Below are 27,355 nucleotides of genomic sequence, written 5' to 3'. Positions count from 1 at the left end.
TACCTTTTTCTATCCTGGCTGTGGTTCACCGAAGTTGAATAACCACCAGGAATGCAATTCTTAGGTTAACAGAGACTTTCAGTTCCGGAAAGCAACCTCTGTTCGTTTCTAACCACGTGGGATCGATCTCAGGTCTCCCACTGATGATGAGGCGAGTTCATCCACCACAGCTAAGGGAGCAATATATATAAGGGAGAGAGAGAAAGAGAGAGAGAGAGAGAGAGAGAGAGAAAAACCTGAGAAAACCTCCAATTCTGCTAATGAGATTTCTTGCTTTCATAACAGCACCTGCCAATCAGTTCTGCAAGTGAAAAATATCTTATAGCAGCAGAAGCCCTTGAAGGACCTCTTTCGCTGCAGCGTCTTGCGCGAAAGAAAGTAAGTGAAGCCAATTATTCGCCAAAGACGAGAGGAACTGCGCTAATCCCTACACTGAAGAACCGGCACTCCTCCCCCCACTACTCCCCCAACACCCCTAGTCCCTGAGGATTACCAGTATTGGCACATTGACGAAAGCCCTCCAGGAGACGAACCCGAAGAGTATATAAAGGCCGTCACACGAGGTGTCTCCTCACAGCTTCATCCGACTTCGAAAGCGACCATCGAACCTACCTTGTCCCTAAGAGAAGTTGCGGACAGAGGCTGTTCACTAAGATTCCAAAACGGAGACGCATTTGGGCCTCTGGTGCAGACAGGAGTGGACGAACATCAACGAGAGACAAATTTAGAAATTCTGGGACAAACCAAACTGTATCCATAAAGGCATCTGTAGCCGTTATCTGAACGACTAGAAACCTCGCCAGCAGTGAACGACTAGTTAACTACTTCCAGTCAACATGAGCAACGCAACTTTACCCCAATTTTCTTACTACGCGTAGGTTCAGTTCGTATTAAGATGACTGTATTGAGTTTGGGATATTTCTGGGTCTATAGTTGCCATATGTATATGTATATTGTAGTAACCTCTTCTTGTACTTACTGAGAAGCTTCGTCATACGTACGTCAGTCTCCTCATACATATTTTATTTCAGTGGAATTTAGGGCTTTAAACTTTATGACCTCATTCCATTGCTTTTTCATCATGATAAATAGCAAGGGTGTTGGTCTGAAGCAGAGAAGCTTGTTTGCTAATATTCAAGGTAGTTTTCCTTTCTGAAATGAATTCATAACCTTCAATAATATATTTCTCTACTGTAGGATACTGTCATTAGTCTCACTGCATTTTATCGGTAGGTTATATTGAGCTGTTTATATGAAAGGAGTATCATATGACCATGTGTTCTGGCATCTTTAAGCATGGTGCTTCTAAATCTTTCTTGAATTAGCCAGTATTAGTGGTCAAATTTTATTTTTGGTTGTACGCAGCTCCAATATAACACCAGTGAAGGTAATACTATTGAGTAGTACCGGTTTTGCACTGTTTGGAGACGTTGGCTTTTGAGTGGAAGGTTCGGTGTCCAGATTCTAAAAAAAAATAAAAAACATGACTGCTTAACGTTGCCTTTCCTAGCTCCACGCACCAAACGTAGTCTAGATTGAACCCAGCGTTTAATGGATCTTTTCTTTGCACTTTTCTCGAACCAGATCTCATCAGAATGTGTACTTCGGGTATCCCGAAAACGTCAAAATCGTGGACTTCGTGCCAGAGCACATGAAGCACATGATCCATCAGCACTGGTACAGTTTCCCTCCTGTTAATCCCATGTGGCACTACCTGCTGGGAGTCATCTACGTCTTACTCGGTTTTTTCTCTATCACTGGCAATGGACTGGTGGTCTATCTCTTCATCGTGGCTAAGGTAAGCAATTATGAGTTGGAAGCGTGTTTCATATCTGTATGTTTGTGAATTTTAGCAGGCTATCTCAGGAATGAGTGAGCTAAGCTTGATCAAGTTTGTTAGCTGGGCATGTGTGCAAGGGAAGGATGCCCCAAGATTGGATGAAAGATCTCAGTGAAATTTGCCAACTATTTTCATTATAAGACCTAATCTGTTATAAAACTAAAAGCATTTGATCTTTGTTATGACTTGTCTTGCCTTACTTGACTTTCATTCATGAAAGTGCTGCAGTTTGTTCCAGTAATTCATGATTTTTACAATAAGTACTACTCTTTGTTGCAGTAATTCTTGATTTTTTACAATAAGTAGTACCCCAACACTCACTCCTACTTTCATGGAAGAGTTTGGGTAATGTTCAACAAAACAAGTTTGTTCAAAGAGAAAATTAAGCCCCTACCATGAAAACAAGTTTATATGTGTTTTTTAATACCTAAGGGAACTCTTTGGGTGACCTAATTCTCTCAAAACTCTTTCCCAGGGCCTCAAATCTCCAGCCAACCTTCTTGTGGTCAACTTAGCCTTATCAGACTTGATCATGTTAACAACTAACTTCCCCTTCTTTGCGTACAACTGCTTCATGGGCGGGCAGTGGATGTTTAGCGCTCTGTACTGCGAAATATACGCTTGCTTAGGTAAGTCGACTTTGAGGGGCGTTTTTCTTTAGAAATAGACAGAATGGACCTGGAAGGGGCTAGTAATCCAGTGTGAAAAAAATAACAGAAAGCAGATATTAACATAATACAAAGACAAGGCAACAAACAGCCTCTCATAGGTTAGCTTAGGCTGCAAGCAGGTATGCCAGATAAATGACATTAGCTTCACTGGGTCCCAACTGGCTGTCAACTACAGCCGATCGTTTATACCTGGCCCCATAGCTAAACGTTAACTCTGCCAGATGCATTAACTGACTATCCTTCCCATCAGGTGCCATAACAGGTGTCTGCAGCATCTGGTCCTTGGTGATGATATCTTGGGACAGATACAACATCATCTGCAATTCCTTCAATGGCCCGAAGTTAACCATGGGCAAGGCAGTTATCATGTGCCTCTTCTGCTGGGCAATGGCCATCGGCTGGGCCCTCCCTCCATTCTTCGGATGGGGCAAGTACATTCCAGAGGGAATCCTGGACTCTTGCAGCTATGACTACCTCTCACAAGATTGGATGGTGAGTGCTGTTCCCTCCCTTGCTAGCAGAATCTATGTCCAGAGGATCAATTCTTTCTATATACTTACTGAAGTCTTAAAACTTTGTTGGGAAAAGGACTAATGTTTCTGGAATCATTGCTGGGATCTATATCTGGTATCTGTAGATGGAATCTTGAATCTGCAGCTAGCTTCTGTAACTGGAATATCAAACTAGAAACCTCTATTCGCAATTGCCAGTGTTTCTGGAACCTGAACCTGGTAACTAAAGCAAGAATCTGTTGCTGGAATTATTAGCTAATAACATCTGTTGACAAGTGCCAATGTTTCTGAAAGCTGTAGATAGATTCTGTAACTTCAACCCATTGCTAGGATCTGTAGCTGGAATATCTAACTATTAACCCTTACTGACTAGTGGCAATATCTCTGGATTCTGCAGCTGTACTGGGAATTTCAAACAGTTCACTTTTAGTGATTAGTTCCAGTGTTTGTGGAGCCAATAGCTGGCATTCATAGCTGGAATTTTGTGCTAGAATCTGCTACAGCTATGATATGTAGGTGATGTCACTTGTAGCCTCTGACAGATATCTTCACTCTTCCTGCAAGGACTAAAGCACAGCCGTCATACGTTCCTGGAACAAATTGTAAGGCTTCCATAGCTAAAATCTCTATATAGTGACCTTTCTCAAGTGCCTCCTCCTTTCTTCCTGCAGACTAGGAGCTACAACCTCGCCATCATGTTCTTCGATTTCGTGTGTCCCTGCACAATCATCATTGGATCCTATGCATTCATCGTGAAAGCAATCTGTGCTCACGAGAAGGCGATGCGGGAACAAGCGAAGAAGATGAACGTTGCTAATCTTCGCTCCGGAGTAAGTGTCTCTTTCTCTCTCTGTATACCTGTCTGTCTGTCTTCTGTCTATTTCTCTCAGTCTCTGTTTCTGTCTCAGATGAAGTTGACAAGCTTTCCCCTTGAATCTATTGTGCCACTGTTGACTTACCCATTGAACAATTACCTCCTTATCAGTCACCTACAGTGGTCACTGACATTGAAATACAAAGGCCTCGACGAGGTAATCCAAATTTACCAAAAGAAAGACCTTGACAAGGTAATCCATCTTAATCATACTTTTCTTCAGGAGGCCGATGCCCAGAGAGCTGAAATTCGTATTGCCAAGACGGCCATTGCCAACGTCTCCCTGTGGCTTATCTGCTGGACACCATACGCAGCTATTACCATGCAGGTAGATGAATACAGTCATTACTGTGCAGACAAGTTAGTTGTTACCTTTATATTTTATTTTGTTCACCCAAATTTCTGATAGAAACAATTTTCCAACAGGGTGTCTCTGATAAAAACATTTTTTCCAACAGGGTGTCTCTGGTAGCCATGACACCATCACTCCACTGGTGACAACACTGCCCGCCCTTCTGGCTAAGAGTGCCTCTTGCTACAACCCCTTCGTTTATGCCATCAGTCATCCAAAATTCAGACAGGTAAACTTCAAAGCAGTGAATTTGAGACTGCTTGTTATTTTCTTGTTTTTTCCCCAATACCCTCTGTTACTTCTTTCAAATGAACACCATAACAGTCTTGGGAAGTTTGAATTTCAAGTCATTGGCCCCTTTTGTGGGCTTGTTCCATATGAATAGGGTTCATCTTCTGATTTGATAATAATACTAATAATGAGTAATGATTCTGAACATTGAAACTGTATAAATAAGGACCATTTATCAATATTACTTAGGCTAATTGATTTCTTACTGAAAAGTAAAGGTTCTCCTTGCTGTCAGAGAGTAATATATCTGCCGATTCTCTTAGCTTATTGGCAGTTCGAATGGTTAGGATTTCTCTCTGACTATTAACTTGTTAGCTGATCTTAGCACCAGTAACTGTAAATTTTAGCTATCTGTCTTATAGATGCACAAGACATCTTAGGACAGAAACCAGAAATGTTTAATTAGAGAGTACAATATCTGGAAATGAAAATGAAGCAGTTACTGTTTCTGACAGTAAAAGATAATCAATGTCCAGTTTCTTGAAAAGACAAAACAGTCACAGTTCCAGGAAATGAATGACACCATAGTTGATGTTTCTGAAAATAAACAGAAACATTCCCTGTTTCAGAAACTGTAGGACAAAACAGTAGTATTCCAGAAATGAAAAACAGAAGGAGCAATTGTTTCAGGATATATATAAAGGAAAGCAATTTTTTTCAGAAGACTCACCTAGTACAGAACTCCCACCTTGTGTCAACACAAGTACAAAGAGAGCAGAGTCAACCTTTATGTCCCCTGAAGCCTCTATACCTTCCTTTCTAAGAGCAGAAGCGACATGTTCTCCTAATTATCTTCGTCGTTCTTTTTTCCCCAGGCCATTACCGTCCACATGCCCTGGTTCTGTGTCCACGAGCCCGGTGACAAATCCTCTTCCAGCGATAACAAGAGCGAAACCAGCAACACTACCTCAGCAGAAGAGAAGGCGTAGATGGAATTTCAGTCACCACAGTGACGTATGTTATGAGAGGTAGTTTTCTGTAGTCAAAAAATCTAAATCTGTCTAACTCCATGTCAACTTTGTTTATGGGATCCGTTCTCTCTGGGCTAAAATCTAATCGTCCGGGTTCTTGAGATGAATTCTGTGTCAGGATTAAATTAGCTAATATTATTTCATTGCTGTAATGGGTTTCTGGTAGAACATTTGCACCAGAATTTAAAAATAAGTATGACAGAGAAAGGCAAATACTTAATTCACAATCATATGAAACGGTACATATGTTTCAAATCTCTTCATTTCAACAAAGATTTCACTTGGTTCCTTGGTAGATTGTTACTTTCAAAATTTGAATAAGCAAATCAATTACTGCATACTTCCATTACGAAGTATATTGGGGATTAAGTATATCTGGCTACTATTCTGGTATGCACTTTCAACTGAATACAGCTGGCTGTTAGTTAGTGCCTTTTCAACTCAATTGGCTGTGCTTGAGTCACTGTGTATGTATGAATACTAAATCAGGTCATCTATTGAAATCATGGGCAACTTAGTTTCCTAGTATATGATTGCATATGGGAATTTTAAATGATGTCTAGAAAGCGCATACTCAGTATGCATTTTTAATTGCCCAATAACAAAATCCCTTAACTGTACCATTCATTGACTACTGAGTTTTCAGTGCATACTAAATTATTGACCACACGTTCAGCCACAGTTTACTGAAAGCTAATTACATTGGCAACTCGGTTCACTGACACCCAACCATGCTGACCATTATCGACAACCAGCTACCTTGGTTAGTAACAGCCAAGTATACTACCTACTTTGTTTACGGGCAGTCTACTAGACTGGCTACTTGGATTTACTGTCAGCTGACTAAACTGGCTGATTGGCTCCCTGACAGCCAAACTTATTGGTTTCTAAGCTTACTGAGAGCCAAGTATATTGACTATAAAATTCATAGACTATTAAGAACAAGCACATAGCTTACACTGCCAACTAAATATCCTATTTTATCCCGAACAGGTACAAAAAACAAAAAGTAACCCCCCAAAAAAATCCACGTCAGCACTTTTACGAAGACGGATGTCCGCTGAGATTTCGACGACGAGAGAACTAATGAACCTTCACTTTTTTATATTGATGAGCTTCTGACTGCAAGAAGAAGCAACAACAAGCCTACAACCTACAACCTACAACCTCCCTCTTTTGTGCGTTTTTGTTTCCGTAACCTGCGACGGACTTCAAGCGTTACAGGCACTGAGGCCTCGGTGAATTCTCTATATTAAAGCCCTCCTTAGCAGCATTTGATGAGTATTTCATTACCCTCTTTGAATTTTGTTTACATCTTCTTCTCTAGAGGGGCTTTTGGAATCTTGGGCCAATATTTGAAGAGGACAAGAGTTTAAGAGGAATAACTTGGGTCAGTTTTAGAATGTTTGGTAAACACTTAGGGTGTACCCTGTATATATATATATATATATATATATATATATATTATATATATATATATATTGATATATATATATATATATATATATATATATATATATATATATATATATATATATATATATATATATATATATATATATATATATATATATATATATATATATATATATATATATATATATACTATATATATATATATATAGTATATATATTATATATATATATATATATATACATATATGTGTGTGTACGTGTGTGTGTGTGTTACCACCATTCTATACGTTTTAACCACCTCCCTGTAGCCACTGGTAACTTATATAGAGCCAAAACTGTTTTCTAATCTAAAATTAAAAATCCTCAGAAGCGAAATGAATGCGAGATTTAAAATTTCTCTCATTGCTATATATATACCTAAAGAATCTTTTTCATCCAGTGCTATCCGAAACAAAAGTCACTTATATATATTTTTCATGCAACTTTAGAACCCACTGACACAGAAGGCCAAAACTGTGTTCACTTTTGTACATTCATCTCATGTGAATATATGTCAGCTCTCTGGGTTCATTCACATGGTAAGGTCAAAACAGTTTTCTCTGTTTTAGGCATATTACTTATGTTTCTAGACTAAACGCAAAACCATTTAAAGTGAAGAATATTTGAATAATCTTATATGTATTTCAGGAAGGTCTGTACTACATGATATGTTAAGACAACACTGTTTTCTTTGTATAATGAATAACACATTCTACACCCAAGGTAAACTGTCTTATCATTGTATAGATTGCATCATATATAATGAATATCATTCTACACGTAAGGTGAAATGAAATGAAGACTGAATCTTATCATTATATAGATAATAAATCTCTCTACCAAAGGGAAAACAGTGAAACCTGGTTTTGCCATTGATGGATATTCATTAACTCTACACCTCATCAAAGCGTGATCAAATTGTCTACAAAGCATTTCCCACCTTGCATATAGTTTTAAGACTTTCAGAACCTAAGTTAGATTCATTTTAAGGTTTGATCTGTCTCTTTTTTCTTGTGAAAAACCATGATAGTTTTGTTTTTTTGTCTGTTCTTCTGGCCTTTACTCTGATATTATCTATTATATATATATATATAATACTAATTTATATATATATATATATAGATATATATATATATATATATATATATATATATATTTATCCTCCGTATAGTGACCGACAGAAAGCCCCATATTCTCCATTTTTGAAAATAAGACAAAAACATGAAGTAGTAGAAGAAGCCATGTTTACGCATGACTTGATAAAACCCCTCGAAACATGCCACTCATCGGAGGGGAGACACGGGGAAACCACGTAGGGAACCCCCGGGAACCCCATGGAATGGGAGAGAGGTAGGGAGCCCCAAAGGGGACCCTTCGAAAAAAGGCTTTACCTTATACAACGTCAGGTAATCTATTTTGCAAGTGTAGGGCAATTACACTCGAACTTCCAAGCCTTCTTCGGGTATATAAGGGGAGGTCTTGGCTCCACCCTTCGTCAGAAGCCTTTTTCCTCGACTGCTTCTCCGAAGATCATCTGGAGCCATCTCGAACGAGTTCTCCTAGAACCTGGGCCTCAGAAGCTATCTATCTACAGCCCTCGATCTACGAATTTTCTTTCATCCTTCCTCAGGGGACAATCACTTCTCCAGAATGGCGAATTACACGTCGGGTCCTAGCATGGAATACTACAGGTGAGATGTCCTTGTAGGAAGGAGGAGTCCCTTTTGCCTAAGGTACCCTGCGACAACACCTTCTTGCTTTCACTCTTCTGTTCCCTTTAATTCTTTGCCTTTTTGTCGTCCAACTTCTTCAACTTTGTCGTCTTCCATTTTCCTATTTACATGAAAAATAACACTCCCGAGAGAACCTTGTAAGTCTGTAAATGATTGTAAATGATTACAATTAGAATAGAGTAGAAGGGGTTCATTTTCCAGCCAAAAATCTCTTTATCAGTCAAAATCTAACTGAAACCAAATACTATGACAAAATGATTATTGTAGTCAGGGGAAGCTGGCCTTATACCAGCACAGACTAGGCTTCTTCGGAGTAGTCTGTTAACTCTCAGATGTGAATGATTCAGTATATATAAGAATTTATCCTGGAGCCTCCTGTATTATGTAAAGTGTCCACTGCCCCTCTACAGTCTCCTGAATATTACTCATTCAGCTTCTAGGTCATCTTATGGCAAACTGCTGCTTATAGCTCACTGCTAAAGTTTTTTGTAAGCATCAGTGAGTCTTGTTCATTTCTTCCTGATAAGGCAGGAAGAAATGAACAAGACTTTTTGTTCACTATTCCCTTAGTCTAAGTCTTTGTTGACCATGTGGGCTTTTTGTGTATCAAATTGCCACATAGCCTGTATAACTGCCTATCTAGAGACTGACACTAACTATACCAAAGTCTGAACCGTTTCTACCTATCTGCTGAAACTTCTCGTTCACTCATTTGAATAAGTATTTCTCAGACCATTCTCTTTACTTATTTTTGCTCGCTTGGAGAGTAAGCCTACAAACTACTTTGTTGTTCTTGTTCTTTTTCGTGTTGTTGTTCTTGTTCTTGTTATGGGGTTAGGAAATGTTTATGGAAGAGCCTAGAAAAAAAGGTCTGAAAAAGGTGTTTTGCGTTGAGTTAAAGGTACAGGACTTTTAGAGAGGATATTTATGATTTATTGATGAGAACGAAAATGTAAAAAATAAATAACGTGCGTGTTAAACAGTACAGAACAATTATTTCTAAGAAATTATAGTGATATTTTTTTTAATTTTCGTTGGTGAAACAACGCTCTATTTGACCGCAGATTTTAGCCATTGCCCCAGGTAAGCTGGAGGTCGGATCACGCCTTGTTTCTTATCATGAGAAGTCTTCCTTTCCTCAATATATTTGCAATTCAACGCCCACAGTCAGCGTTCATTAAGCTCTCAAGAGTACTTACTGCTTAGAAATGTATTTTACCAGACCGTCAATTTTTTCTTACTGCGACCACTTTCCACAGAGAAGGGGAAACTTGTTGTAACAAGTAAAACTCCTTTCACTCCTTTGAACTTAGCAATATATCCTTTCAAAGTTAGCGTTTGCTGACCACCAAAGCATACTTGGCACACCCGTGACCATCTGTGGCAGCAAGGACGAGAGACTAGCAACAGTCATCATTGCATAGAAACTTGCGTTATACCTTGGGAGTCTGGTATAAGTGGTAGACCTTAGGAGCAGCTGGTTCACCGTGAATCTGAGAACAGCAAGAAAGCAGAAAAAAGAAACATTTTCTGTCTGTCTAATCTCTTTTAGATATCTTGGAAGAAAAGAACCAAGAAAGATACAAATTATCATGTATTCTTCATTTCAAACTCATTTACGTGGTCCATGTTTTTCTCTATGACTTACAACATTCTTGTCATCAGCATGTAGCTGGTACGTTAGGTTCCCTAAGGTCGTGTCATGATGTTCTTTAATAGCAGTTCAGTTCCTTCTGATATTTCGACTAAGTTACAAAACGTGAACGAAGTAAGATACATGTCGTAAAGGTATCTGTGAATTCCTTTAAATTTGTTATTCTCAAATTTGATGAAACGTCAGAGGAAGTAAAACTACTGTAAGAGACATCTTGTGACCTCAGGAAACCAAATATAATAGGGATGAACTGGCAAAAAGAAGGTTCATTAGACCCACGGGGAAGACTGAACAAATTAGGTGCTGTAGATGCAGCTGGTATATTCAATGATGATAATTACGTAAAAATAGGGATTTTAGCTCCCAGACCCGAAGTACCCACCTACCTTAGTCATCAGAAGGTTACTACTAAGTCAAAATGTTTGCCTTTCTGTATTTCCAGCCAGGACATTACGTTTACTACTTAGAAACCATCTAGAAAGCGGGATCATAGCTCCCAGAACAAAAGTACCAACCATAGTCATAGTATGTCCACTACTCTCCGAAGGTTACTCAAAATGTTTATGTTTTTGTATTTCCAGCCAGGACGTTACGTTCGGCTACCCAGCCGGCGTAACAATTGTGGACTTTGTCCCCGAACACATCAAGCACATGGTCCATCAGCACTGGTATAGCTTCCCTCCTGTGAACCCTATGTGGCACTATCTCTTAGGAGTCGTGTACATCTTCCTGGGTTTCTTCTCGATTGTAGGCAATGGCCTTGTGATCTATCTCTACATGAAGAGCAAGGTGAGTGAATTTCGTATTGTCAAACGCTCGCAAATGACCCATTCACTTTCTGCATCCAATAAGCTTCCATTTGATAACAAACGGTGCTCTTGGTAAATCTGAGGTCTCTCTAGCTACTGGTCTCACCATTTCCAACTCTTTGGTTTCCCCAGAATGTGTGAGATTTGAAAGTGAAGTACAATCTCAAATATACTTGCTGTCCTCCATAAACCACTTTATGTTATATTATCATCAAGGACTCAGTTTTATTTATATGTTTGTATATTTCTGAGGTCATCATTTAATAACTAATCACCGACATTCTTTGTCTCTAGGAGTTGAAAACACCTGCCAATCTTCTCATTGTCAACCTCTCACTCTCTGATCTGATCATGTTGACCACAAACTTCCCTGCATTCGCTTACAACTGTTTCAGCGGTGGCAAGTGGATGTTCAGTCCCTTCTTCTGTGAACTCTATGCTTGCCTTGGTAAGAAATGCTGACGTCTCCTTCGTCTTCATAACCCGTAAATTGATAGGTGTTCATCTTGTTAAAAATGGATCATAAAATCCTTATATTAGTTTATCAGGCTTCATAAATACTTCATTGCAGGTGCTGTGACTGGTGTATGCAGCATTTGGTCATTGGTGATGATTTCCTATGACAGATACAACATTATCTGCAATTCCTTCAATGGGCCAAAACTTACCCAGGGCAAGGCTATTGGCCTGTGCCTGTTCTGCTGGGCAATGGCTATCGGCTGGGCTATACCACCATTCTTCGGCTGGGGCAAGTACATCCCTGAAGGAATCTTGGACTCCTGCAGCTATGACTACCTCTCTCAGGACTTCAATGTAAGCTTTCGTCATTTCTCTTTGTCCCAAAGAAAGTTTCATAGAAGCACCTTTTCTTGCATCTTTCGAACTTTGTGCTAAATCATGAAGAGTAATCTCAAAACTGAAAATGCCAAGTCTGTGCTTATGTACTCTCTTAATGGACATAGGTATCTTCAGTCTTGTACTAACATCAGTGATATTAGCCATTCGATGCTCATTTTGTTTGTCATTAACTAAAAAGGCATAGAAATTGCGCTGTCATGACACTGCTTGAAAGAGGGCATCTGCTTTCACTATTTTGTCAGCATCTCTGAAGATCTGAGAGGATGAAGTTGACTTCCGTTTCTCTTTACAGACCAAGAGCTACAATATGTGCATCACCTTCTTCGACTTTGTCTTCCCTGCCCTCATCATCGTGTTCTCTTATGTATTCATCGTCAAGGCTATCTTCGCCCACGAGAAGGCAATGAGAGAACAGGCTAAGAAGATGAATGTCTCCAACCTTCGCTCAAATGTTAGTGGCATTTAAGGTTCCCTAGTGGTGATAATATATGGGATTTGAAGTCCCTCAGTAGTGTTATGTGTGGAATTTGCTGTGAATTAGATCATTTCAAAGGACTTGTCTCACCTGTATTCGATTACTGTTGACAGGAAGCCGAAGCCCAGAGTGCTGAAGTGCGCATCGCTAAGACAGCCATCTGCAACGTCTGCCTCTGGCTCATCTGCTGGACTCCATATGCAGTCATCACAATTCAGGTAACGTCTCTTTGGTCAGCTGATATCTGCCCCGTATGAAAGTATTTTTGTGACAAAGAACTACAAAAACAGTCCAATGACAGTCTTCGATAACAGGACCGCAACAAATTTCAATCGTTCGTGCATCTTTCCCTTCCAGGGTGTGTCTGGCAACTATGAGAACATCACCCCACTGGTAACCATGTTGCCAGCTCTCTTGGCAAAGTCTGCATCCTGCTACAACCCCTTCGTCTATGCCATCAGCCATCCTAAGTACCGCTTGGTAAGGACTTCTTCTCTCAGTCTTGGATTTCGTTGCCCAAACATATCAAGTCATATCCTTTGCTTCTCCTAATGCAGAAAAGAAAAGATATGTTTTACTTGTGTTTTCTTGGTGATAATGAGCATTTTACCAATAGCTTGTGAACTGAATCACAGTTTAATCCACAAAATGAAACCCAAGGAAGGTGGTTCATGGTAAAAACAGTAATTGGTAACGATTTGTCCCTACAAATTTTGTTGCAACCTCAAATGGTTTCTCAACTTCTCACACAATGATAATCGTGCCATTCTCTTCCCTGCAGGCGATCACTAAGCACATGCCTTGGTTCTGCGTCCACGAGACGGAACGCAAGGGTGATGCCGGAGATTCGCAGTCCAACAACACCGTCGCTAACGAGAAGGCTTAAACGCTGACAAGAAAAAAGATAATAAAAAGAGAAAATTTAAGGTAGGAGGCTCTGGCGTTTTCTCTTGCAATCATCCCTGTATTTATACATATGAGTCACCAGAACACAGGGTATAAACCTCTTAACGTTTTCTATCAGTCCTCTTGAAGTCTCAGGCTAAAGACAAAACTGGTGGGGGTTAACACATTTAGATTCATTACACATATAAACATAAATATAAATTTGTCCCATCACTGGTCCTCTGTTTAGTGAATTTGTGTCATTCTTTTAACAAGAAAATGAATGCCACACTTTAAATGAAGATAGTAAGACAGTTTGGTAGTCGACATACAACTTCGTACATTAGAGATTGCAACCTGAGATAATTGACCTTTGAAACTTGGGAACCTAGTGGACACTAGGACGTTTAACTAGATATGAAAGTTGAAGCCAGTAGTGACAATCAAATATGAATGCTAATAGTACAATATTCTTAACATCAAGATAAGAACTGAAATATATCACTTGACATAATGAGAGTTACCTATACAAATAAAGAAGTTGGTTCAGAACCTGACCTCTGAAGGCTAATTTGATGACACATAATTGTGGCTCATTCCACGAGATGTAGCCTCTGAACACGACTATTTCTCCACGGCAGATTGATGATCTTCCTTCGGAGGATGGTCTTTCCCCCCTGACGACAACCGAACTTCGCATATCGACCAGGGACTCAAACAAAAAATGCTGATCGCAGCAAAAAATATGAAAACGTTCTCCCCTCACAAGACTTCTTCGTTCTCTTGCGACATGGCATAACAAAGTATCGAGGCCTCGCTATTTTTATGCTATATTTTGACAAATATATCTCCTTTGCAGCAACGAATCTCTTTTCTTTAACCTCTGCTGTCTCAAATGCTTCTTCTCTCCAGGGTTTGCTAAAGGGAATAATTGAACCATGTGGTGTATTGATCTGTTATAAGTGTATTTGTCTCTCTGCTTAAACACGTAGTCGACAGTGGTTATAGCGTATCTCTACCTATCTATCTGAGTATTTCTATCTATCTATCTATCTATACTAGGTTTCAAATCCATTGCGAAAGAAGTCACTCAAATATGCTTAAGATATCATTACTTGAAGCTAACTCCTGTTCTCTTAGACGACCAGAGACTATATAAATCTGAACTACTATCAGTCAGTATCAGCCAAAGGCATTTAGAAGAAATTTGGGGTAAGTTGTGATTGCCTACCTGGCATTTTGCTAGTACAAGAGGCCGGGTAACATACCTGTTCAGTTGCCAAGGAAAGATTGAATGGTGCGCATCAAGATATGTCCTGCATGCAAGTGAATAAGCTGAAGAAAACTGCCTAGGAATGAAGTCCAAACAGTATCCTCTCATTCAAATAATTGCAGGTATGTTGCAATGTGCTTTTTTTTATTCCACGTTATTATACTTTTTACTCCTTTGTCAATTGTATATAGTTTACAGTAGTTTAAAGATGATTTTGATTGTTATTGTACCTTTTGAACGTTTTGAGGTCTGCTCAACACAGCCTCTCCACTCTTGTTCATGGTTTGCTGTCCGTTCAAGGAAGCCTTATCTAACTGCATGGATTCCTTTCTTGTGTTTACAAGCCTTATATTTAATCTAATATTTTGAATGTTTCTGTCTTTGCTTATTTAAAGGAAATTTTCTAATTCTGAAGTTCTGTCCCCCTCAAGAAAAAGGGCGCTGAATAGTTATAGCCCAAATTTGCATGTCATATTAAAGATGATCTGAGGTTCATATATATTTTTTTTATTTTTGTAATTTGCACAATACCTTTTCTTCTGTGAAGATGGTAGTGAGTAGAAGAGAAGCTGTGGTATGCTGATATTTGTAGACATCTTGAAAGGTACTTTTAATGTCAAAATTTAGTATATTTGGCAAAAGTTCATAGGTGATGACTTACTTCGTATTGTTGGAGATTACACATTTCATGATCAGTCCTCAGATATTCCTTTATAATAGACAAGTGATATCTGGCTCATTTTTAACCCCCTGTTGAGTTCTAATTCAAAGCTAGAGGAGTTATTCTTTTGTCATTGTATTTAGTTTTTTGTTATTCACTCCCAAACAAATTTTGATGTGCATTGACTTTCATAAAAAGATGTTATATGTAATCCGTCAAGGGTACTTTTTTTTATGAATAAGTCTTTTGCTTCGTTTGCCATAGCAGTATTCCCTCAGTTCTCCCACCTTCCTTTATTACCATCATTTGTATGTGACCTTATCCCTTCGTGGCTTTTCTTGGTCACCTGGACATTGATAGCCTTCACTGCCAGCATTTAATCTTCCTTAAGTCAAATACCTTTTTCAGCTCATTGTTGCTTCTACCATAAGAGCAAACATGCATCCCTGATCTACTCAGCCGCAACATTATCATTATTCTGGATCAGTATACAGTTGTAGATACTTTGTTTTGAATTTTTGGACTTTTCTCAAAACCCTTTAGTTACTCTTACCAGGATAGCACTGTAGAAACACCCAGGGGCTTTGAAACTTGCAAGAGACTTAGTTGCGTAAATGTCTCAAAACCGTAAAGGTTTCCTTTATACTATTGCAACCCATTGCTTTAGTATTTTTCTGCATTCGCAGGGCTCTGCGTTCACCCATGTACTTCATTTTAGCAACTGTAGAGGCCAAGTAACACCAATGTTTATGCAAAGGAAGTTTATTTTGTAAAAACAATGAGGCCTCAAAGTTTCGAACTTATTTCTCTTACTAAGGTTTATACGGTGAAAAAGCCCATCCTATTCACCGGTCGAGGAGGAGTTCATCATCATTAATGGCGTCGTCGAACAGAGCATCTGTAAGGGGAAAAATGGACAGTTTTGACTGAAGCTATGCCAGTAAAAGGGTTGTTCATCATGGAAACAGTTGTGTGACAGAAATTCCTGCTTTTAGACAGGTTTGTGAGCAAACCTGTAGGAAATGGCAAGTTCAAGAAGCAGATTAAGATAAGACTGGGTGACTTCAAGAAGTAGACATGAGAGAAAAGGGCTAGACTAGTTTAAAAATCTGAAGAATAAGTCTGGGATATATTTAGAAGAAACAGCACGGAATGTTGAAGAACTACAAGTGAAAGGAATAAACAAGAACTTAGAGCAACTATATAATCAGTGTTTGATTCAAACTTCTTAATTCAGGAGACTGAAACTGAAAAACTTACTAATTTTTTTTTTTACATTTTCACTTGCAGCCTCATTATGCCTTCTCGTTGGCGACGGTGGAGTTGGACTGGTTGTCATCTGTCTTGCGTTCTACTTCGTGGACGCAGAACCAAGGCATGTGCTTTGTGATGGCCTGTTTTTATGAAAATAATGCAAAGCAAGAGTCAAACAGGTACTCATCCTGCAGTTAAAATAATATAAGGTTCAGTGTTACCAAGAGCAGATACCAGTTAGGCTGGGTAAATGAGAACACGAAGAGTGAAAGTGACTCACCATGCGGAACTTGGGATGGCTGATGGCGTACACGAAGGGGTTGTAGCAAGATGCGGACTTTGCCAAGAGGGCTGGCAACAAGGTCACCAGGGGAGTGATGTTCTCGTAGTGGCCAGACACGCCCTGCAATGCAAATATATTAAGTCATTCTCAAAAGCCCAAGTTTGCATATATTACTAGCTATGAGTATTCGTTTACATATTTACAAACAATTCTGAGAAATCTAGTCTCCTTAGTGTATACCTGGATGGTGATAGAAGCATATGGGACCCAGCAGCACAGCCAAAGGGTGACATTGCATATGGCAGTCTTGGCAATGCGGATCTCAGCCCGCTGGGAGTCGGCCTCCTGTTGGAAGACCATAAAAGACGGGGTTAACCTCTTAAGCATTAAGCATTCCGGAATGAAGTGAGTCTTACAATATGGGATGAAGTAATGAATGGAATCCAAAAATTCAATGCCTAGTAACTTTCAGCAGCTGAGCAAGTGACTTACGTTGGACCTGAGGTTAGCGACGTTCATCTTCTTAGCCTGTGCCCTCATGGACTTCTCGTGTGCGAAGATGGCTTTCACAATGAAAACGTATGAGAAGATGATGATGGTGGCTGGGAAAACGAAGTCGAAGAAGATGATGCACATGTTGTAGCTCTTGGTCTGCAAGAAAACAACAGGAAAATCGTCAACATTTATGTCAGTCTACCGTTGAAAGTGAAAGCACACCTCAGAATATTTTGCTTGGGAGCTTCGAGTAGCAGGAACGTTCGTCACTGCAAACTTACGTTGAAATCCTGAGAGATGTAATCGTAGCTGCAGGAGTCCAAGATGCCTTCAGGGATGTACTTGCCCCATCCAAAGAAGGGTGGGAGGCACCAGCCAATAGCCATTGCCCAGCAGTAGAGGCACATAGCCATAGCCTTGCCCTGAGTGAGCTTGGGTCCATTGAAGGAGTTGCAGATGATGTTGTATCTGTCGTAGGAGATCATCACGAGTGTCCAGATGCTGCAGACTCCAGTGACAGCACCTGCAATGATACATATGAACTGCTGATATTGTTCGGACATCTTGCAAATGCTCTGGCTATTCAAGGAACCAGTTTCATCAACATGATCATACTCCTGACATGACAGGAAGCAAGACACCGCCTCGAAGCTTACCGAGAGCAGCATAAAGTTCGCAGAAGAAGGGGCTGAACATCCATTTTCCTCCCATGAAGCAGTTGTATGCAAATGGTGGGAAGTTGGAAGTCAACATGATCAGGTCAGAGATGGAGAGGTTGACGATCAGCATATTGGTAGGTGACCTCAGTTCCTGTCAGAAAAGAAATGGCTCGATTATACCTTTAATTCATAGCCACAGCAAAGACTGCCTTTGGAGTTGTGAATGGTATGCAAACCATCTTTGAATATTATATCTCAGTTAACTCATTGGGGGACGAATATCACTCAACAACTGTTGCTCGATTTAACTCACCTTGCACTTCAAATAGAGGTAGATGACAAGTCCGTTGCCAACGATGGAGAAGAAACCAAGGAAGATGTAGATAACTCCTAGGAGGTAATGCCACATTGGGTTCACGGGCGCAAAGCTATACCAGTGCTGGTGAACCATATGTTTGATCTCCTCAGGGACAAAGTCCACGAGGGTGACGCCTGCGGGGTAACCGAAGGTAGCATCTTGGCTGGAAAGTAAGACAAGAATATTACTGTTGGTCTTGTTATTATTCTGTAAAGGCAAGCATTCATAGTGAGCAAGCCTAAAAATATACTGATAGAGGGCCGGTAAGTGAAGAATGGAGGTAAAACTGAGTGGGGAAAGTAATTAATGAATATAAAATAAAACAAACACACAGCAAGGGATGAAAATTAGTATTCTTTCCTACTGATGTACTGCGCCCCCTATGGGAGGGTCTGTTATTCTTTCCAACTAAAGGCCTTTCAGAAATTTAGAAAAAGAAAGACTAGGTTCTTTCTGACATACATGATGAGTATTTAGAACCCCTGCTATGAGAGGCTCTCCAAATCTAGGCACTCACAGACTTTAGGAGATGAATCAGAGTAAGTCCAGACTCCTGAAGATGTATTACAAGTGTCTGTAGCCTTCGCTACAAGAAACTCCTATTCTGGCTACTTATAAGCTTTGAAAATGATTAAAGAAAAGTGCAACTTCCTGGAGATGTACATTTTGCGTGTCTGTATACCCTGCTACAAGAGGCTATCCTATTCTGACCTCTTCAAGACTTTAGGAGGTAAAGATATTGAGTATTTTTGTGTGTCTGTATACCCTGCTACAAGAGGCTATCATATGCCAACCGCCTGTAGATCTATGAAATGATGGTAAATATTGTTTACTGCCAACATACAGATTGAGAAAACCTAACACTAAAATTTTCACAAAGTGTGGATCTGCTAACCTGACCAAGAGCAGATTCTCGCAAGTATATACAGAGTACTATCCTGCCTTTGAAAGTACATGGAGTGTGAAATTATACGAAAAAGGTTACGTCCTCACCCGTAATAAGCCACAGAAGGTCCTGTCGAGTTCGCCATTGTATCGTTTGTGAAAAGATCGGAGGGGTTGTGGGCTGCCTGGTATGCCCAAGTTCCTAGCTTCAATCTTTCTTGGAGTGATGAGGAGGCTCCTGGATGTAGGGCAGCGCACGCCTTCTTATATACCTGGTTGGTCTCTCTCTCTTTCGTACATCCACTAAGGAGGATTAAGCCGGCATTATGTAAAGGCTCCTCCTTTCTTGTTCTTTCCTTGAAAGTCTTCATGTATGGTTGTAGACTTTGCAGACGATTGAGTGTCGACACAGCTGACTAACATACTTTCTCCTGTTAGTTCATTATAGTCATTTGTATGGGTTCCTTATTGTTGAATGTTCGGAAACATATGCATTCATGTATGTGTTTGTGCAATAAAGATAGAAAATGTCAACTGAGGTTTTATTTTTTCAAACAAAGGGTGATTTGGATGGACAGACTTTGTCCAGAGTCTTGGTGAACTCACCCAGGGTAAAACAAAATCTATCAAATTAGGTTCAAACTGTCAAACATATCTCTAAACATTGCCGATCAATTTAGCTGTCTTTTTAGATATATCTAAAGAAAGAAGCCAAACCAAGTATATTACTAAATTTAAAAAAAATTATATGCTTGATGACAACGTGAAAGGCATATTTTCTATTCTGTCTTTACTAAAATGACATCATCCAGTCATATAAACTTGAATCACAAGACAAATCAATAGATGAATATTAACCTTTCACTCAAGGACTTAGTATTTAAATGCCAGCAAAGTAGATTAACATAAATTTCTAATCTCCACTGTCTTCAAGAACGAGGACTTGGATAAAAACTGATTTCTAATCACCATTGTCCTCAAGAATGAGACTTTGATAGAACTGGTTTCTAATCACCACTATCCTGAAGAATGAGGACTTGGATACAACTGATTTCAAATCACCACTGTCTTTAAGAATGAGGACTTGGATACGACTGGTTTCAAACCACCAGTGTCTTTAAGAATGAGGAATTGGATACAACTGATTTCAAATCACCACTGTCTTTAAGAATGAGGACTTGCATACAACTGGTTTCAAATCACCAATGTCTTTAAGAACGAGGACTTGGATACAACTGGTTTCAAATCACCATTGTTCTCAAGAATGAGGACTTGGATAGGACTGGTTTCAAATCACCACTGTCTTTAAGAATGAGGACTTGGATAGGACTGGTTTCAAATCACCACTGTCTTTAAGAATGAGGAATTGGATACAACTGATTTCAAATCACCACTGTCTTTAAGAATGAGGAATTGGATACAACTGGTTTCAAATCACCAATGTCTTTAAGAATGAGGACTTGGATACAACTGGTTTCAAATCACCAATGTCTTTAAGAATGAGGACTTGGATACAACTGGTTTCAAATCACCATTGTTCTCAAGAATGAGGACTTGGATAGGACTGGTTTCAAATCACCACTGTCTTTAAGAATGAGGACTTGGATAGGACTGGTTTCAAATCACCACTGTCTTTAAGAATGAGGAATTGGATACAACTGGTTTCAAATTACCACTGTCCTCAAGAATGAGGACTTGGATACAACTGGTTCCAAATCACCATTGTTCTCAAGAATGAGGACTTGGATACAATTGGTTTCAAATCACCGCTGTCTTTAAGAATGAGGACTTGGATAAAACTGGTTCCAAATCACCACTGTCTTCAAGAATGAGAACTTGGATAAAAACTGGTTTTAAATCACCATTGTCCTCAAGAATGAAAACTTGGATAGGACTGGTTTCAAATCACCGCTGTCTTTAAGAATGAGGACTTGGATACAATTGATTTCAAATCACCACTGTCTTTAAGAATGTAGGACTGTGCATACAACTGGTTTTCAAAATCACGCAATGTCTTAAGAAGGAGGATTGGATAAACGGGGGTTCAATCAACATTGTTTAAGAATTGGGCTTGGATGGAAAAACTGGTTCCAAATCACCTGTTTTAAGGCTTGAAGGACTTGGAATCCGGTACTGGTTTCAAATCACCACTGGTCTTTAGAATGAAAAAAGGAATTGGATTTAAACAACTGATTCAAATCAACCCTAGGGTTTTAAGAATGTAGGGATTGGATAACATACTGGTTTGAAGAATGAACCAAATTCTTTAAAGGAAGAGGACTTGGATACAGGAGGTTTAAATCACCAATTGTTTCCAATTTACGAAGACCGAATTGGATAAATGGTGTTCCAATACATGTTCTTTCAAAGAAAGGAACTTGAATAGGACCTTGGTCTTCAAATTACAATGGTTTTAATTTAAGAGGACTGGGAATAGGCTGTTTCCAAATCCAACATGGTCTTTAAGAAAGAAGGAATTGATACACTGGTATTCAAATTTACATGTCCTCAAGATGAGGAACTTGGATTACAAATGGTCCAAATCCAACATTCGTTTCTTCAAGGAATAATGTTTAAAAGGCTGTCTTTAAAATAGGACTTAGGTTCAAATTACCATGGAATTGGATTTTAAAACTGGAAATTCAACAACATAGTCCTCAAAGAATGAAAACTATAGAGATAGGCTGGAAACGATTAAAATGGATTAAGGATACAAATTCGAAATTTTCCCAAACTAGTCCTTTAAAGAAAATGAAGCCGACTTGGAAGGATGATTTGCAAATTTCCCAATGTTAATTTTAAAGAAGGGAAAACTTATAAGGATGAGGAGGATTTCGTAATTTCAATTAACAGAAGAGGACTTTCTAAAGGATACAAACCATCAAATTTCTTTTCCAACTCGTAAGTTTAGAATAGGACTAAAAAAATCACAAAATTTTAAGAATGAGGACAGGATTTAAAAATCAACCAGCTCGGTCTATTTCGAAAATGGAGGACTTGGATAAAAACGATTTCCAAACAATGTCTTTATTAAGAATGAGGCTTGGTACAACCAGGCCATTTCAAAATTCACCAACGGTCTTTAAGAATGAGGAACTCTGGGAAGATAACTTTCAAATCACCACTGTCTTTAAAGAAATGAAGAACTTGGATACAACAGATCAAATCACCATGGTCTTTAAGAATGAGGCTTAAGGATACAACGATTTCAAATCACCACTGTCTTTAAGAATGAGGAACTTGGATACAACAGATTTCAAATCACCAGTCTAAGTGGGCTTTAGAATGAGGACACTTGTGGATACTTGGAACAGATTTCAAATCACCACTGTCTTTAAGAATGAGGACTTGGATACAACAGATTTCAAATCACCACTGTCTTTAAGAATGAGGACTTGGATACAACAGATTTCAAATCACCACTGTCTTTAAGAATGAGGACTTGGATACAACAGATTTCAAATCATCACTGTCCTTAAGAATGAGGACTTGGATACAACTGATTTCAAATCACCATTGTCCTCAAGAATGAGGACTTGGATAAAACTGGTTTCAAATCACCGCTGTCTTTAAGAATGAGGACTTGGATACAACTGGTTTCAAATCACCATTGTCCTCAGGAATGAGGACTTGGATAAAACTGGTTCCAAATCACCATTGTCCTCAAGAATGAGGACTTGGATACAACTGGTTTCAAATCACCATTGTCCTCAAGAATGAGAACTTGGATAAAACTGGTTCCAAATCACCATTGTCCTGAAGAATGAGGACTTGGATACAGCTGGTTCCAAATCACCATTGTCCTCAAGATTGAGGAACTTGGCTTTTTAAAACTGGTTCCAAATCAACCAATTTGTCCATGGAAGAAGAAGGGAACTTGGAAAAATAACACCGCCTGTTCCAAATCCAAATTGTCCCTCAAGATTGAGGACTTGGATACAACTGGTTCCAAATCACCACTGTCTTTAAGAATGAGGATTTGGATACAACTGATTTCAAATCACCACTGTCCTCAAGAAGGAGAACTTGGATACAACTGGTTTCAAATCACCACTGTCTTTAAGAATGAAAGCTTGTGTCCAAATCGGAAAAATGTTTGATGAAGTGTTATTTTCCATGACAGCATTCAATCTTGTACTGGGATGTATGAAGTCCTGTACTTCCCAGATTAAGCAAGATAGTTACCACCAAAAACGTCCTGAAGTCTGAAGAATTTATTCCAAAGTTTTAACATGACACTTCGGTTTATTACAGCGGTCCGTAAAATCTTATAAACGCATTATGAGGAGAGTCTTGGTGAACTCACCCAGGGTAAAACAAAATCTATCAAATTAGGTTCAAACTGTCAAACATATCTCTAAACATTGTCGATCAATTTAGCTGTCTTTTTAGATATATCTAAAGAAAGAAGCCAAACCAAGTATATTTGTAAATTTAAAAAAATTATATGCTTGATGACAACGTGAAAGGCATATTTTCAATTCTGTCTTTACTAAAATGACATCATCCAGTCATATAAACTTGAATCACTAGACAAAACATTAGATGAATATTAACCTTTCACTCAAGGACTAAGTATTTAAATGCCAGCAAAGTAGATAAACACAAATTTCTAATCACCAGTCTTCAAGAATGAGGACTTTGATAAAAACTAATTTCTAACCACCACTGTCCTCAAGAATGAGGACTTGGATAAAAACTGATTTCTGAATCACCATTGTCCTCAAAAATGAGGACTTGGATAAAACTGATTGCTGATCAACACTGTCTTCAAGAATGAAACCTTGTGTCCAAATCGGAAAAATATCTGATGAAGTGTTATTTTCCATGACAACATTCAATCTTGTACTGGGATGTATGAAGTCCTGTACTTCCCAGATTAAGCAAGATAGTTACCACCAAAATCGTCCAGAAGTCTGAAGAATTTATTCCAAAATTTTAACATGATGCTTCGGTTTATTACAGCGGTCCGTAAAATCTTATAAACGCATTGTGAGGAAAGTATTCTCAACTAGATCCTGCTTTGTGAGAGATTTGTGTCCAAAGTTAAAACGTATTCGAAGTCATGGAACTATTGTAGCAGATGCAGTATATCAGTAGGAAACGATACTCATTTTCAGCCCTCACTGAACAACACTTGTTTCGATTAAAAACTTCGTTGCAATAGTTTTTCTGCTGGCATTGTGTTTATGTCTCTTCCTTGATGTGTGCTAATGTTGTAATAATTTACTCTTAAGTGAATCCTGTTGTCAGATACTTGTTTACAAAATTAAAACATATCCTTCTGCATGGTCAGGTGGGTAACGTTACCTTGTTCTGGTGTGATATTATGATTGGTTCGAATCTTGCCATGGACGTCACACTTTCTTCATCTGGTTCTTTATTTGGATTCAAGGCTTTGGTTGTTATTGTTACAGTACCTGTCTGGTAAAAAAGTGAAGAGTAAATTCTATATATATATACTTGGAGAATGTTTATCTTACCATGACGACTCTAAGAAATGGAAAGTGGTGCTCAGTCTTGTCCTCTGGTGATAAGCCATCAAGAGATTTTGATTTATCATTCTTAAATGCATCCTACAGTCAGAGATACATTTTTCCAAAAAGTTTTATAGCAGATGTCCAGTTCTCGATTCAGAGGAACTCGAATCTTAGTCTCACAGGATTAGTTTTCCAAGCGAGGAAGAACCCAAACAACTTATAGGATTTCTTTGTACATTTTCATCTATCTGGGAATCTTGGGGCAACAGCACCCACAAAAGTGGCTTCCTTGAGAGATCTTATCCTATGGGTTCTGTCTTATATAAAAGGTAATGTTTGCCCCTTAAAATCATTAAATTTTGGAGTTTTGAAGCTGTTAGTTGCTTGAGTCAGCAGAAGGTGTTGGTCATCTGAATTAACAATTGAATCGAGGCTTCATCACAAGATTTTGATGAAAACTAAGTTAAAGTGGAAAGACTTTATCAAGAGGAGCATCTCTGTGATCCTGTGTTGCACAAATCCTGAGGCACGTGCCTTTGAGGCGAGAGTTTTCTTAGATAAGGAATTACACCTTTTACGAAGTTAGGTCTTGCTGGTGGATATTTATCAGATGCAGAGGACGTGGTCTCACCCCTAGGGAGTAGTGATGGAACATTAAATATCGTTTAATATATTCAACGTACTTTGGAAAAAAAACTTGCACCAAAGGGTAATTATATAATATTAGCGACTGACAGGTCTCTCTTTCTTGATCTGGCATTACTGCGCATTTCCCAGGTCAAGGAGGCCAAGGTCACAGGTGCTGCTAGGAAAGGTCCAGGTCACAGGTGCTACTAGGGAAGATCCAGGTCACAGGTGCTACTAGGAAAGGTCCAGGTCACAGATGCTAGTAGAAAGGTCCAGGTCACATGGGCTACTAGGAAAGGTCCAGGTCACATGGGCTACTAGGAAAGGTCCAGGTCACATGGGCTACTAGGAAAGGTCCAGGTCACAGATGCTAGTAGAAAGGTCCAGGTCACATGGGCTACTAGGAAAGGTCCAGGTCACAGGTGCTAGTAGAAAGGTCCAGGTCACTGGAAGTGACTCAGTGAGGTCACCCTTTACCCCAGTCAATTGTACCCCTAGGTGGCATAGCCAACCGGCCCCCCATCTGCCTGACATGATGCCGCGATAATCAGAAAGAAGAAGTTGCAGAAGAGAGGTTCTTGCCAAGATAAGCCCTCTGCTTCCTAAGCCATTTATTCTAGACGAGAAACTGGCTGTTGAAGTCGAAACATTGATCCTGTTAAGGGGGATTTTCCCGCTAACTCCAGGAGACACAAATAACTTCAAGTCTCATAACTTTAAATCCAAAGGATTTTTGCCCTCACGTTTGTCAAAGTATTGAAAGGCGAGAAGTCTTGACACACATATTCCACGGTTGGAGAAATACTAAATATTTCGTTGATGCTCACAAACGTAAGTCACGCAGGAATGGAGGCAGTAGGGGATTAAAGGTGAAACATCTGGGAATATATATTTTATACATATTTATATTCGTACACATTGGAGATTTTCTGCATAAAAGGTGCAACCTTTCAAGGGCTAACTGTCCCCATCGTCCGCTAGTCATAAAGAAAAATTCTGTTTAAATGAGGTCCTATTATTCTTCTGTATGGTACAGTAATATATACATATATATATATACCTATATATATATATATATATATATAGATCTATATATATATATACACGTAAATTATTTAATGTTTTGTTTTCAAATATTACAAACTGTTCCAAAGACTGTTTTGTTACAGCAAACTAATGATGCAGGTTAAAGGAATTAAGTGAAGAAATATCTGGGTAAAGATAACATTGCTTATCAATAGAGATTCTGAAAAGGTGAGAGAATAATTCTATGATGGTAACTTTTCAAAATGGATGCAAAGCTAAAGCTAAAATCACGGTTATCAACCATTAAAGATAAGAAAAACTTTTTCCTGTTTATAAATACTAAAAGCAAATGTCTCAGTCAGTGTTATCCTGAATTATGCTGGAAACTGATAAAGATCATCTCATCTGGTGAAAGAATCAAGCTTGATAACTTATACTGATTCTATTTTGTAAGACATACAATCTCGAATAGTCATGTCTCCAAATAGAGATACCAGGGAATTTCGAAAGTGATACGATTTCGAAAAAGGAGCCCACAAGAATTCCAATGATAAATCTGTCTCGAAAAAGGAGCCCACAAGGAAAAAATTCAATAATGATCTTATGTCTAAACAAGACTGCCATTGAACTTCGATATTAACTCGAAACAAGAATGCTCTCGAATTTCAATAAGAAATCCCTCTTGAAAAAGGACAGCGCAACTATTTGGATAAAGAGAATCTCGAAAAAAAATGTCTCGGGGAAAATTATATGGCCCAAAATTTCGAAAAGGTGCTGTATTTTGACAGTGACTCTTGACTCAGATTTTTTTATGACGACTGTACCTCAATTAAAAACAGGACTGCCGTACAATCACAGTTTAAGACATTACTTCACCTAATGCTGAGCAGATTGTCTTGGTACTTCATTTAGGAAAATATCTTTTGCAGAAACAAGAAGCTTTGAATTTTTGGGATGAGAAGAGTGTCACCATC

The 27,355-nt window shown here is 38.9% G+C and overlaps 3 protein-coding genes across 3 annotated transcripts; 2 read left to right on the top strand and 1 right to left on the bottom strand.

Moving 5' to 3' along the window:
- Nucleotides 1-563: 563 nt before the first annotated feature.
- Nucleotides 564-6,787, top strand: LOC135205070 (compound eye opsin BCRH2-like). The gene is made up of 9 exons (XM_064235347.1): nt 564-874; nt 1,585-1,798; nt 2,316-2,469; nt 2,762-3,003; nt 3,695-3,853; nt 4,121-4,225; nt 4,356-4,478; nt 5,356-5,494; nt 6,505-6,787. Exons 1-8 carry the CDS (start codon nt 837-839, stop codon nt 5,467-5,469), a joined length of 1,149 nt encoding a protein of 382 aa, XP_064091417.1. The 5' UTR covers nt 564-836; the 3' UTR covers nt 5,470-5,494; nt 6,505-6,787.
- A 1,663-nt stretch (nt 6,788-8,450) lies between these two features.
- Nucleotides 8,451-14,231, top strand: LOC135204952 (compound eye opsin BCRH1-like). The gene is made up of 9 exons (XM_064235191.1): nt 8,451-8,657; nt 10,935-11,142; nt 11,457-11,610; nt 11,734-11,975; nt 12,313-12,471; nt 12,609-12,713; nt 12,853-12,975; nt 13,277-13,422; nt 14,022-14,231. The coding sequence occupies exons 1-8, from the start codon at nt 8,617-8,619 to the stop codon at nt 13,379-13,381; spliced, it is 1,137 nt and encodes a 378-aa protein (XP_064091261.1). The 5' UTR covers nt 8,451-8,616; the 3' UTR covers nt 13,382-13,422; nt 14,022-14,231.
- A 2,352-nt stretch (nt 14,232-16,583) lies between these two features.
- LOC135204951 (compound eye opsin BCRH1-like) lies at nt 16,584-19,473 on the bottom strand. The gene is made up of 8 exons (XM_064235190.1): nt 19,357-19,473; nt 18,319-18,526; nt 18,003-18,156; nt 17,628-17,869; nt 17,344-17,502; nt 17,092-17,196; nt 16,849-16,971; nt 16,584-16,708 (listed from the first exon to the last, which is right to left on the bottom strand). Exons 1-8 carry the CDS (start codon nt 19,392-19,394, stop codon nt 16,610-16,612), a joined length of 1,128 nt encoding a protein of 375 aa, XP_064091260.1. The 5' UTR covers nt 19,395-19,473; the 3' UTR covers nt 16,584-16,609.
- Between the last annotated feature and the right edge of the window lie 7,882 nt (nt 19,474-27,355).

Source organism: Macrobrachium nipponense, chromosome 48 (assembly GCF_015104395.2).
Source record: "Macrobrachium nipponense isolate FS-2020 chromosome 48, ASM1510439v2, whole genome shotgun sequence".
Classification (NCBI taxonomy): Eukaryota; Metazoa; Arthropoda; class Malacostraca; order Decapoda; family Palaemonidae; genus Macrobrachium; species Macrobrachium nipponense.
Note: the sequence above shows the minus strand (reverse complement) of the source record. Positions and strands in the feature narration are given on the sequence as shown.

Bases quoted from the DNA above. Each gene is read 5' to 3' on its own strand.
- LOC135204952 (XM_064235191.1), top strand. From the start codon at position 8,617: ATGGCGAATTACACGTCGGGTCCTAGCATGGAATACTACAG. The intron at 11,611-11,733 runs GTAAGAAATGCT...ACTTCATTGCAG, and splicing joins TGAACTCTATGCTTGCCTTG to GTGCTGTGACTGGTGTATGC. The intron at 12,976-13,276 runs GTAAGGACTTCT...TCTTCCCTGCAG, and splicing joins GCCATCCTAAGTACCGCTTG to GCGATCACTAAGCACATGCC.
- LOC135205070 (XM_064235347.1), top strand. From the start codon at position 837: ATGAGCAACGCAACTTTACCCCAATTTTCTTACTACGC. The intron at 1,799-2,315 runs GTAAGCAATTAT...ACTCTTTCCCAG, and splicing joins ATCTCTTCATCGTGGCTAAG to GGCCTCAAATCTCCAGCCAA. The intron at 4,479-5,355 runs GTAAACTTCAAA...TTTTTTCCCCAG, and splicing joins GTCATCCAAAATTCAGACAG to GCCATTACCGTCCACATGCC.
- LOC135204951 (XM_064235190.1), bottom strand. From the start codon at position 19,394: ATGGCGAACTCGACAGGACCTTCTGTGGCTTATTACGG. The intron at 18,157-18,318 runs GTGAGTTAAATC...CTTTTCTGACAG, and splicing joins ACCTCTATTTGAAGTGCAAG to GAACTGAGGTCACCTACCAA. The intron at 16,972-17,091 runs GTATACACTAAG...TTTGCATTGCAG, and splicing joins ATGCTTCTATCACCATCCAG to GGCGTGTCTGGCCACTACGA.